General features: G+C 47.7%; 1 protein-coding gene across 6 annotated transcripts in view; it reads left to right on the top strand.

Moving 5' to 3' along the window:
• Positions 1-12500, top strand: part of LOC121575347 (forkhead box protein P4) — a 123743-nt gene that overhangs the window by 62655 nt on the left and 48588 nt on the right. For all 6 annotated transcript variants that reach the window (XM_041888373.2, XM_041888375.2, XM_041888377.2 and 3 more), the window contains exon 3: positions 8770-8859. In XM_041888373.2, the coding sequence (XP_041744307.1) occupies positions 8770-8859 (90 nt within the window). The remainder of the gene's footprint in view (positions 1-8769; positions 8860-12500) is intronic.

Here is a 12500-nt window from a genome sequence, read left to right as displayed (position 1 = left end):
TTTCCGCAATGGGTTGGGTCTGTCTGGAATGAAACCTTCCTCTCCTGCCAAACGAGCTGTGTTGAGTAAACCGCAGGAAAACTGCAGTGTGTGTGTGTTCGTAGGGAAACTGCAGTGTGTGTGTGTTCGTAGGGAAACTGCAACAGTGTTATTTGCCATCAATTAGTCGGCTGGGCTGTGCAGAGGCCTACTGTAGTCACTGTCTTGGCCAGAGTGTATCAAACGTCACTCCCTCCCTCTCTATCTCTCTCTCCCTCTCTCCCTTCAGTCCTTGCCTTTTTCCACACCATATATTCATTTTCCCCTTCCATTCTTATCTCTTCATGTGCCTCTTTATAGTATTTTCCTCCCTCACTCCCTTCATCCATCTTTCATTTTCTCCCTCTCTTACCCTCTACCTCACATTTCTCTTTTTTTATCCAAAAACAGTTGAGTAATTAGCTGTTTGTGTTATGATTTTTTCTTTAAACTTTATTGAGTTTTTGTGTGTCAGTTTTATCATGGTCGCTGTGGATATTCAGTCAGCTCATTTTTATGATAATATTTCTGCTCTTTTGATTCAATTTAGACATTTGAGTATTATAGCAGTCGCCGCTGTGCGGGGAAGGTTTCCTCATTTAACAAAAACAACTTTTTGTGTGACTTGGAGGTGAGGAGCACACATCTGGAGCACGGCAGGGTCTCTGGGAGTCAGAACAGGTCCCTTTTGTGAAAAATAGGATGTGAAAAAATATTAAAACGCTCAGGGTTTTAAAACATTACAGCATATTTTGAAGTTCTTTTGGAGTTTGTGAGTTTTTTATTGCGTTGGCTCTGAACGCGGCCTTTCCTTTCTTTAATGGGCAGTCTGGGCCATTTGAGGCCTGCTGCAGCCGTTTTAAACCTCAGCTCTCGAATGCAGCTCTTTATATTGCGGAAACATTACATTAAATAGCTGAATTGGACGGCTGGACTGTTTTTTGAAGGTGGCTCCGATAATTCCAGCTCAGGGTAATCTGCCCAGTTTGAGGTATGAGCGAGTAGTTTTAGTACAGTTATTATATAGGTATACATTTAGTCTGCCTAGCCTAGGTTCTGAGCGAAAACAAATGTGTGTAGGAGAGAAGCTGGGATTGGAGGAGAAGGCAGGAAGAGACTAATTAAAACCAGAACGAGTGAGGGAGAGAGGTAAAGAGAGAGGTGGAGAAACGGAGGAGTGAAGTCTGGTCAGAGTGGAGTTTATTTGTAACCCACCGTGAAATTGGCCCCCGTTTAGCAGGCTTTACCAAAGTAATAAGAGAGCGGGAGGGAGAAAAGAGGAGGTGTTAGGTCTGGTCAGTGTAAAGTTGGCCTGTTTAGCAGGCTTTAATGAGGGATTGCTCCCAAAAACCTCCCCCTTAGTCCTTGTATCCCCTAACCCAGAGATCAGAAAACCATGACCCCCTCCACAGGCCCAAGCTTCCTTAGTACCCCTATCCCCTAATCACAGACGGACAGACAGACATTCCCAGGTCATTTGGTGACCAGCTGTATTCCCAGGAATTCCAGGATTATTACACAGTGACGTAGCTGATCTATTTTAGTATATGTCTAGGCTGTATCTATTTCAGTGTACGTCTAGACCAGGGTCATTCAAGTCTTACCCTACGAGGTCCAGAGCCTGCTGGTTTTCTGTTCTACCTGATAATTAATTGCACACACCTGGTGTCTCAGGTCTAAATCAGTCCCTGATTAGAGGGGAACAATGAAAATATGCAGTGGAGCTGGCATCGAGGTCCAGAGTTTAGTTTGAAGGACGACGAGGAAGGGCGTTTTGGCGCAAAGTGAGACTCATGTTTCATGAGTTGGATGGGAGAGAGAGAGAGAGAGAGAGAGAGAGAGAGAGAGAGAGAGAGAGAGAGAGAGAGAGAGAGAGAGAGAGAGACAGAGAGAGAGAGAGAGAGAGAGAGAGAGAGAGAGAGAGAGAGAGAGAGAGAGAGAGAGAGAGAATGGTTTGTGTGGTGAGTGACAGTGATGCATGCGATACATCAGGAGCGACCGCAGCTGAAACCAAGCCTTCACTTAGATATGCCCCAAAGTCATAAAGCAATCCCACTAACTGTCACCCTCTCAGTAATCAAACCCTCTCCCTCTGTGCGTGCGATAAAACCAGGTGTGATTATGCTGCCAAACCCCTCCAATGACTGACACACTGGTTGCTGGCTCACGTTACATCTCTTCAATTTCATCCCTCTTTTTTCTCTCTTCTTGTCCATTTCTTGGTCCGAGTAAACAGAGAAACGGTGAGAGAGCGAGAGAGAGGAAAGAGAGCAACAGTTTATTTTGTGTATGTAAGACCCCAGGTAGGGGATTGAAGTGGCTAGGATGGGGGAGACAGGGGGGAGTTAAGGGGAGGCTGGGGGGAGAAAGGGTGGATCTGAAGCCTCTCTGAGGAGAAGCTCGAGCAGGGCTTCAGTTGTCTTTCAGGTTGAATGGCACAGCTAGAGCAGGGCTATAGCACTAGACAGAAGACAGAGGTTGGAGAGTAGTGGTGTGTGACAAGTACTCCTTCAGTTCCTCTCTGTCTCTCTCTGGGGGAAGTATAGTGTAGAAGTTAGAAGACAACAGAAAACGTTCCTCTCCTAGTCAGGCTACATGAGACAGGTGTTTAGTGTTGAACTCCTGTGTGTGGTGCTGGATACCTCGGAACTAACACCATCTAGTCCCAACACTATGCTTTTTATTTTTAGTTGTAGTTTTAGTTTGGTTGTAGTTTTCCGTTGAGTCCATGCTCAGAGAATCAGTGAGTGAGGTTCTCTCTCGGAGTAACCTGATACCACCTACCCCCCTGTCTCCCTCCCACTCCTCCTCCCCACGGTCACCCCCCAAGAACAGCCCACTGTCTGCCCTGGGGCTGTTTTTCTATGGGGGAAGGAGAGGGGGAGGAGAGGAGAGGAGGGAAGTGGGGGAGACTCTGGGTTGTTTCGGCCGTCAACAATGGACCTCAGTCAGTCCTGATGGATTACTACAACATATGGTACCCACCTGTCTCTCTCTCGCACTCTCTCTTCCTCTCTCTTTCCTTCTCTCGCTCTTCCTCTCTCTCTCCCCTCTCTCTCTCTTCCTCTCTCTCTCTCTCTCTCTCTCTCTCACTCTCTCTCGCTTCCTCTCTCTCTCTTTCCCTCTCTATCCCTACCTCTCCCTCCCTCCCTCCCTCCCTCCCTCCCTCTCTCTGTTTATATTTCTCCGCTGCTCCTGCGTTCTCTCTCGCTGTCTCGCCCCAACACAGCCAGATTAGAGACCAGATTCATCACAGCAGACCTGTTTGCTTTAGCAACCTGAGCCAAGCGCACACGCACACACACATACACACACACACACACAGACACAGACACTCGCGCACATGCACACACACAGACACACACATTCGCACACACAAACAAAGCCTGGGAGAGGCACGCAGGGAGAGGTCTGCCCTAGCTCTGTTTATTGTTGCATATTTGTCAATTTATGTACCCTCCAGCAACGGGTGGAGGAATGGAATCCACTCTGTTAGAAGTGCTTTCACACACTCACACACACTAACATGAAGGCCACTATGTCCATATACCCAAATGAATTGCCCCTCCTTTTCTTCTAATGGCCCAATCAAAGACAAGAAACGTAGTTGTCAGCCATTTTTCTGAAGCCTGTTAAAGAGGGGAGAAAAAGCGTCCCGCTCGTGGGTGTGTGTGTGTGTGACCCTGCTGAATTAAAAAATGCACTGTTATTAAAGGCTGTGTCAGGGGCGATGATTTGCAGGAGGGATGACAAGTCAGAAGAACACAGACACGGTACACTCAGGTCTCCAAGCTGAACTGTGACCTCCTCACCCTCCTTCCCCTCTCCCTCCCTCCCTCCTCTCCTCTAATAAAATATGTCTGACACCAGTGGGGTGTGTGTGTGTGTGTGTGTGCGCGCGTGCGTGTGTGTGCTCAGCAGCAGCACAAAGACTCTGTTGTTGGGCCTCCCTCTCAGGCCTCCCTCATATTTTCTTTAAAGGTGCAGTGCGCCCTGCAAGAATGCCACAGTGGTTAGAGAGAGGGGGAGGGGTTTTTTACTCTACAATGCAAGTGCATGCTGGGGTCAGAGATAAAGACAGAAAAGGAGGGAATAAGAGGAGAGGAAAATATGTTTTGGGCCAGGAAAGAGAGCGAAACTAAGTGGGTGCTCTTTTCTAAGTTGTGAACTGGATTTAAAGTAACTCTATTCTGTTTGTTGAGGTGTGTGAAAGAGAGAGAAAGACAAATAGTGAAGCTATTGCATTCTGCCCCATTTTACATCAAACAAAGAAGGGTTGCCAATATTAGTATATGAAATGAAAGTTTACCATCCAATTTTGTTTTGTACTTGAATACTATTTTGACTCAAACAGCTGTCAATTTAAGATATGAGAAAAGACATCACCTACTGCAGGATACACACAGAGGAGAGGAGGGTTGGAGGAGACAGGCATCACCTCTGCGTGGTAGTAGCGTTAGTGAAAGCCATAAATGCCTCTTTAATATAGTGGTAATCAGGGTGGTAATTTGGACAGAATTGTCCGTTATTGTTGCCAGACGTGTCTGCTCGGGCCAATACACACACACACACACACACACACACACACACACACACACACACACACACACACACACACACACACACACACACACACGTCTGCTTGAGCTGATACAAAGACTGTGTGAGGAGTAATTCACACCACATGCCAGAGAGCTGGGCGGGCCGTATATGTGTGTGTATTTTCTGTGTGTGTGTGTGTGTGTGTGTGTGGGCATGTACAGTGGGGAAAAAAAGTATTTAGTCAGCCACCAATTGTGCAAGTTCTCCCACTTAAAAAGATGAGAGGGGCCTGTATTTTTCATCATAGGTACACGTCAACTATGACAGACAAAATGAGAAAAAAAAATCCAGAAAATCACATTGTAGGATTTTTAATGCATTTATTTGCAAATTATGGTGGAAAATAAGTATTTGGTCAATAACAAAAGTTTCTCAATACTTTGTTATATACCCTTTGTTGGCAATGACACAGGTCAAACGTTTTCTGTAAGTCTTCACAAGGTTTTCACACACTGTTGCTGGTATTTTGGCCCATTCCTCCATGCAGATCTCCTCTAGAGCAGTGATGTTTTGGGGCTGTCGCTGGGCAACACGGACTTTCAACTCCCTCCAAAGATTTTCTATGGGGTTGAGATCTGGAGACTGGCTAGGCCACTCCAGGACCTTGAAATGCTTCTTACGAAGCCACTCCTTCGTTGCCCGGGCGGTGTGTTTGGGATCATTGTCATGCTGAAAGACCCAGCCACGTTTCATCTTCAATGCCCTTGCTGATGGAAGGAGGTTTTCACTCAAAATCTCACGATACATGGCCCCATTCATTCTTTCCTTTACACGGATCAGTCGTCCTGGTCCCTTTGCAGAAAAACAGCCCCAAAGCATGATGTTTCCACCCCCATGCTTCACAGTAGGTATGGTGTTCTTTGGATGCAACTCAGCATTCTTTGTCCTCCAAACACGACGAGTTGAGTTTTACCAAAAAGTTATATTTTGGTTTCATCTGACCATATGACATTCTCCCAATCCTCTTCTGGATCATCCAAATGCACTCTAGCAAACTTCAGACGGGCCTGGACATGTACTGGCTTAAGCAGGGGGACACGTCTGGCACTGCAGGATTTGAGTCCCTGGCGGCGTAGTGTGTTACTGATGGTAGGCTTTGTTACTTTGGTCCCAGCTCTCTGCAGGTCATTCACTAGGTCCCCCCGTGTGGTTCTGGGATTTTTGCTCACCGTTCTTGTGATCATTTTGACCCCACGGGGTGAGATCTTGCGTGGAGCCCCAGATCGAGGGAGATTATCAGTGGTCTTGTATGTCTTCCATTTCCTAATAATTGCTCCCACAGTTATCTGCAATAGGTAACCAAGCTGCTTACCTATTGCAGATTCAGTCTTCCCAGCCTGGTGCAGGTCTACAATTTTGTTTCTGGTGTCCTTTGACAGCTCTTTGGTCTTGGCCATAGTGGAGTTTGGAGTGTGACTGTTTGAGGTTGTGGACAGGTGTCTTTTATACTGATAACAAGTTCAAACAGGTGCCATTAATACAGGTAACGAGTGGAGGACAGAGGAGCCTCTTAAAGAAGAAGTTACAGGTCTGTGAGAGCCAGAAATTATGCTTGTTTGTAGGTGACCAAATACTTATTTTCCACCATCATTTGCAAATAAATTCATTAAAAATCCTACAATGTGATTTTCTGGAGAGAAAAAAATCTCCATTTGTCTGTCATAGTTGACGTGTACCTATGATGAAAATTACAGGCCTCTCTCATCTTTTTAAGTGGGAGAACTTGCACAATTGGTGGCTGACTAAATACTTTTTTCCTCCACTGTATATGTGTGCCGCCAAAACTCAGGTCAAGCCAACATATGGGAGGGGGTTCCAGGGGTAGTCTTACAGTGTTCTTTAAGCGTGAAGGCGTGTGTGTGGTGTGTGTGACATGGGTGGGTGTGTGTTTTAATTGCGGTCTCAGCAAAAGTAGCAAGTGTGTCTGATACTGATGGTTTTCATCACTTAGGCCATGAATATGATTGTACACAGGGGCCCCCTCTATAGTCTCTCTCTCTCTCTCTCTCTCTCTCTCTCTCTCTCTCTCTCTCTCTCCTCTCTCTCTCTCTCTCTCTCTCGCTCTCTCTCTCTCTCTCTCTCTCTCTCTCTCTCTCTCTCTCTCTCTCTCTCTCTCTCTCTCTCTCTCTCTCTCTCTCTCTCTCCTCTCTCTCTCCTCTCTCTCTCTTCTCTCTCTCTCTCTCTCTCTCTCTCTCTCTCTCCTCTCTCTCTCTCTATCTCTCCTCCCTCTCTCACTCTCTCTCTTTTTCTCTTTCTCACACCCTCTTTTATTGAGCTCCCTCTCTCCTTCTCCCTCTGTCTTTTCACACTCTCAGTTCTAGCCAACCCAAAATTACACAGGACAGATATTAGGAAGACTATTAGTAATATCAATAACAATATATGTTACAACAGACTTGTGCAATGATTGTTTTCTCAGAAAGCTGATTGAGTAATAGTTTCCAGTTTAGAGTAACATGGTGTGTCACTCCACATTACAGTTCTCTGTCCGTTAGATTTGGCAGCCACATCCCCCCGCCTCCCCCTCTTCATTTTTTCATATAAATCAATATTTACTGAGTAACCTTCCCTCCCTTTCAGAGTGTCAGGAAGCCAATGTGCATCCTGTTGTCTCACCCTTCCTCCTCCCCGTTTCGCTGTTCTGATTTATGGTATGTGTGTGTGTGTGTGTGTGTGTGTGTGTGTGTGTGTGTGTGTGTGTGTGTGTGTGTGTGTGTGTGTGTGTTATGTGTGTGTATGTACTTGGTCCTGTTTGTGTGTTTCGCGTGTTTTGGACACTATATTGAGACCTCTCTCTCATGTGTTCAAACAGAGACATGGCCTCAGGAACTTTCCCCCTGCCACAAAGACTGTCAGTCTCCACACACACACACACACTTGAGGGGAAAAGGAGAAGGAATCATAGAGGGATGGAAGGAAACAGAGACAAGGGGAGGGAGGGAGTGGGATGAAAGCCTATTTTTTGGTGTTTGTAGGGATAGTGTGAATAGGCAGAAAAATAAGGAATGAGAGTGAAAAGGAGGTAGAGAGAAGGTAGGATGGAGGAAGAGTATGTCAAAGCTCTAGGACACAGATTCACTGACACACTGGCACACACACAGATTCACTGACACACTTTACCCTGAGTGAATGCAAAGAGCCCACTTGGCAGCCTGATAGAAGAGGGTTGGAGAGAGGGAGATGGGGATGGAAGAAGGGAAAGCAGGGTGAGGGGAAAGGAGGGGAAGAGGCTGGGAGGAGAGAGAGGGAGATGGGGATGGAAGAAGGGAAAGCAGGGTGAGGGGAAAGGAGGGGAAGAGGCTGGGAGGAGAGAGAGGGATGGAGGAAGAAGGGAAAGCAGGGTGAGGGGAAAGGAGGGGAAGAGGCTGGGAGGAGAGAGAGGGAGATGGGGATGGAAGAAGGGAAAGCAGGGTGAGGGGAAAGGAGGGGAAGAGGCTGGGAGGAGAGAGGGAGATGGGGATGGAAGAAGGGAAAGCAGGGTGAGGGGAAAGGAGGGGAAGAGGCTGGGAGGAGAGAGAGGGATGGAGGAAGAAGGGAAAGCAGGGTGAGGGGAAAGGAGGGGAAGAGGCTGGGAGGAGAGAGAGGGAGATGGGGATGGAAGAAGGGAAAGCAGGGTGAGGGGAAAGGAGGGGAAGAGGCTGGGAGGAGAGAGAGGGAGATGGGGATGGAAGAAGGGAAAGCAGGGTGAGGGGAAAGGAGGGGAAGAGGCTGGGAGGAGAGAGAGGGAGATGGGGATGGAAGAAGGGAAAGCAGGGTGAGGGGAAAGGAGGGGAAGAGGCTGGGAGGAGAGAGAGGGATGGAGGAAGAAGGGAGAAGCAGGGTGAGGGGAAAGGAGGGGAAGAGGCTGGGAGGAGAGAAAAGGAGGGAGGGCCACACAGTTTTATGCCATGTGGGGCTCTCTGGTGTTAAGGAAATCAGGCCTGGCAGCTTGGCAGAGGGAGTGGGCGCTGAGGTATGGTGTGTGTGTGTGTGTGTGTGTGGCAGGCTGCCATGTCTGAGTGTGTGGTTATTAGTGTGTGTCTGTGAGTAGTGAGTTACCATACCATACCTGTGAGTGTGTGTATGAATACATCTGTTGAAAGGGTTATGAGGTGCCAGGTTGAGACCCTCCACATTGTCTAACCCCACCTCTCTCTCTCTCTCCACCAGGCCCTCCAGGCAGCCAGACAGTTCCTCCTCCAACAGGCCTCTGGACTCAACTCCCCCAGCAGCAACGAGGTTAAACAGAGCACGGTGCAGGTCAGAATACACACACACACAGTATGCCTCTCTCTCTCTCTCTCTCTCTCTCTCTCTCTCTCTCTCTCTCTCTCTCTCACTCTCTCTCTCCTTTCTCCCTCTCTCTCTCTCTCTCTCTCCTTTCTCTCTCTCTCTCTCTCTCTCTCTCTCTCTCTCTCTCTCTCTCTCTCTCTCTCTCTCTCTCTCTCTCTCTCTCTCTCTCTCTCTCTCTCTCTCTCTCTCTCTCTCTCTCTCTCTCTCTCTCTCTCTCTCTCTCTCTCTCTCTCTCTCTCTCTCTGTGAAAGGGGTCTTTGTAGTGATGGGGCACTGGGCTGTTTTCAGAGCTGAATTTTTCAGTGAGTAGAGAGTGTGGGGTTAGCTAGAGTGCAGGATCCCCACTGACAGACAAACACATGCACACACACTTTTCTCTTCTCACATATGCACACAAACACATACACACGTATTACTTTGCCTCAGACTGTGACACTTGTTAGGTCCAAATCAATTGGAGTTTGAGGGTCTTTACTTGTCTAAAGCAAAGAACATAGTAATAAAAGACAATAAAAAAGGAGGAAAGAGAGAGGAGGAGGGTTTGGCAGCTTTGTTCTGTTGTCAGGATGAAGGGGTGTAGCTCAGAGGTGATGACCATTCTGGTAGAACAGCGGGGTCTCTCGTTAGTGCAGCGCTCTGTTCATGAACAAACCTCAATAATTACATTACACTCTCACTCACTGCTACCACTGCAGAGAAGAAGAACAGAGAGAAAAGAAGAGATAGAATGAGAGGAAGAGGAAGATAGAAGGACATTCTGAGGTCTAGTAGAGTTAGCTAACAAACTGAGGCAGGATAGAGCTGGAACAAAGGATTCTTCTATAACAGATTGGCTCCAGAGGAATTAATTTATTCACAACTTATACCTCACTGTATAAGATAAATGTGATAACACACACACACACACTGATTTTCACAGAGTTTTGTCTCAAGCCACTGGGCATTTATCGTTCTCTCCATGTCTATCTCATTCTCTCTCTTTTTTGTCTCTTGCTCATCTACATTGTCTCCCTATCGCCCCCCTTCTCTGTTGTTTACCCTCTTCTCTTTCACTCATTCACTCTCTTTTATTCCATTTCCCTCTCTCCTTCTCCCTTTCCCTCTCTCTCTCTTATTTGTCTTGTTTGTTTGTGTCTCGCCTCAGTTCCCCCTGCCTGTACCTCAGTTCCCCCTGCCTGTACCCCCTGCCTGTACCTCAGTTCCCCCTGCCTGTACCTCAGTTCCCCCTGCCTGTACCCCCTGCCTGTACCTCAGTTTCCCCTCCCTGTACCTCAGTTCCCCCTGCCTGTACCTCAGTTTCCCCTCCCTGTACCTCAGTTTCCCCTCCCTGTACCTCAGTTCCCCTCCCTGTACCTCAGTTTCCCCTCCCTGTACCTCAGTTCCCCCTGCCTGTACCTCCGTTCCCCCTGCCTGTACCTCAGTTCCCCCTGCCTGTACCTCCGTTCCCCCTGCCTGTACCTCAGTTCCCCCTGCCTGTACCTCAGTTCCCCCTGCCTGTACCTCAGTTCCCCCTGCCTGTACCTCAGTTCCCCCTGCCTGTACCTCAGTTTCCCCTCCCTGTACCTCAGTTCCCCCTGCCTGGACCTCAGTTCCCCCTGCCTGTACCTCAGTTCCCCCTGCCTGTACCTCAGTTCCCCCTGCCTGTACCTCAGTTCCCCCTGCCTGTACCCCCTGCCTGTACCTCAGTTTCCCCTCCCTGTACCTCAGTTCCCCCTGCCTGGACCTCAGTTCCCCCTGCCTGTACCTCAGTTTCCCCTCCCTGTACCTCAGTTTCTCCTCCCTGTACCTCAGTTCCCCCTGCCTGTACCTCAGTTCCCCCTGCCTGGACCTCAGTTCCCACTGCCTGTACCTCAGTTCCCACTGCCTGTACCTCAGTTCCCTCTGCCTGTACCTCCGTTCCCCCTGCCTGTACCTCAGGGCATCACTACTGTGTTGCTGTCACTGTTCATGTCCCTTTACACTCCCCCCTAACCCTCATCCCCACATAGCTCCAACCATCTCCATGGCTCAACATACACACACCCAATGAGTGTGTAAATGTGTGTGTGGTTGGCTAGGGTCTCTCTCTCTCTCTCTCTCTCTCTCTCTCTCTCTCTCTCTCTCTCTCTCTCTCTCTCTCTCTCTCTCTCTCTCTCTCTCTCTCTCTCTCTCTCTCTCTCTCTCTCTCTCTCTCTCTCTCTCTCTCTCTCTGCCCCAAGTGACTATAAGCTCAACAGCACCTTTTATTGAAAGGAATATTTTATCATTTCATATCTTGGCAGCTCCACTGAAGTAATTGAAGCAATCATACAATGGCAGAGAGTAAGAATGAGTGAGAGGGTGTGTGAGTGAGTGCTGCGGGGGAAAAGGCATTTAATCCAGTCAATTCAGAGGAGCGACTGGTGACACAGCGACTCACTTCAGGCACAAAATGGCTGCTGCTCAGGTTGAGCTCTCACACTTGCAAATGGGGCCTAACGAATAATGGAATCTTCTGGTGCTCGATAATTAGATGGTTCTCTTCTCTCTGAGGGAGGGAGAGTGACGAAGAGGAAGAGAGACAGAGCGAGGGAAGAAAGTTCCACTTGTCTTTCTTTGTCTGTCCTCAGGAGAAACCTTGGATCTGCCAGACTATTCCCTCCCACTGCTCTCCTTCCTCTCCCCATTATATTTCTTATTTAATTATTCGTTTTTTTTTGTTGTTTTTTTAATGATAGGGGGAGTTTGGGACGGAGCGTAAATATGTCTTTAATGACATCATATTCCCTAAAGTAGTGTTCTGTAGTGCTATAGGGGAATTCCCTCAGGAACATCTATCTGTCTGACCTGACACGTGTGCATCACAATGCAGTCTGTGCGACCCACACTTGGCATAGACACACTTTTGGTACACTTGGCACACACATACTTTTGGTACAGTTGGCACACACACGCACACAATTGGTACACACACATTTGGCTCCAGCACCATGTATGTGTGTGTAATCGAATAGCTTGGCGTGTGAGTGGAATGTCCTGTTTTCATGTATTATTAAGGAGCTCGTTTAATTAGAAAAAATGAAGACTCATTAGAGAAATGCTAATTAGCTTGCCTCCCTCCCTCCCTCCCTTTCTTCTCTGTGTCAGTGGAGAGAGACCCTGAGTGGGGGGGGCTATGGCCCCTTTAAAGATCAAATGATAAATGATACTAAATAAAAGAACACTGTGTTGATATCACATTGCTTACTTTAGATTAACTTTAGGTTACTTTAGAATGTCTTTAGCATTACTTGTGAATGCCGATCAAAACTAAATCCTGTTAATTCTATTTTCCACCCAACTTGTGTCTGTCACATCAGATTGAACTCTGCTTTGTGTCAGAATAGAGAGGTCATTACCCCTAGTCTGACCCTGAAACCAGTGGAGGCTGCTGAGGGGAGGACGGCTCATAATAATGGCTGGAACGGAGCAAATGGAATGGCATCAAACCATGTGTTTGATGTATTTGATACCATTCCACTAATTCCGCTCCAGCCATTACCACAAGCCTGTCCTCCCCAATTAAGCACCAACCTCCTTCCTGTGCCTGAAACAGACTTATCTAAGCCAGACTTATCTAATTCAGACTTTCCTCAAATGTATTTATCGTG

This window comes from Coregonus clupeaformis, chromosome 10, assembly GCF_020615455.1.
Source record: "Coregonus clupeaformis isolate EN_2021a chromosome 10, ASM2061545v1, whole genome shotgun sequence".
Lineage (NCBI taxonomy): Eukaryota > Metazoa > Chordata > Actinopteri > Salmoniformes > Salmonidae > Coregonus > Coregonus clupeaformis.
The sequence above is the reverse complement of the archived record's forward strand: the minus strand, read 5'-3'. Positions and strand labels throughout refer to the sequence as shown.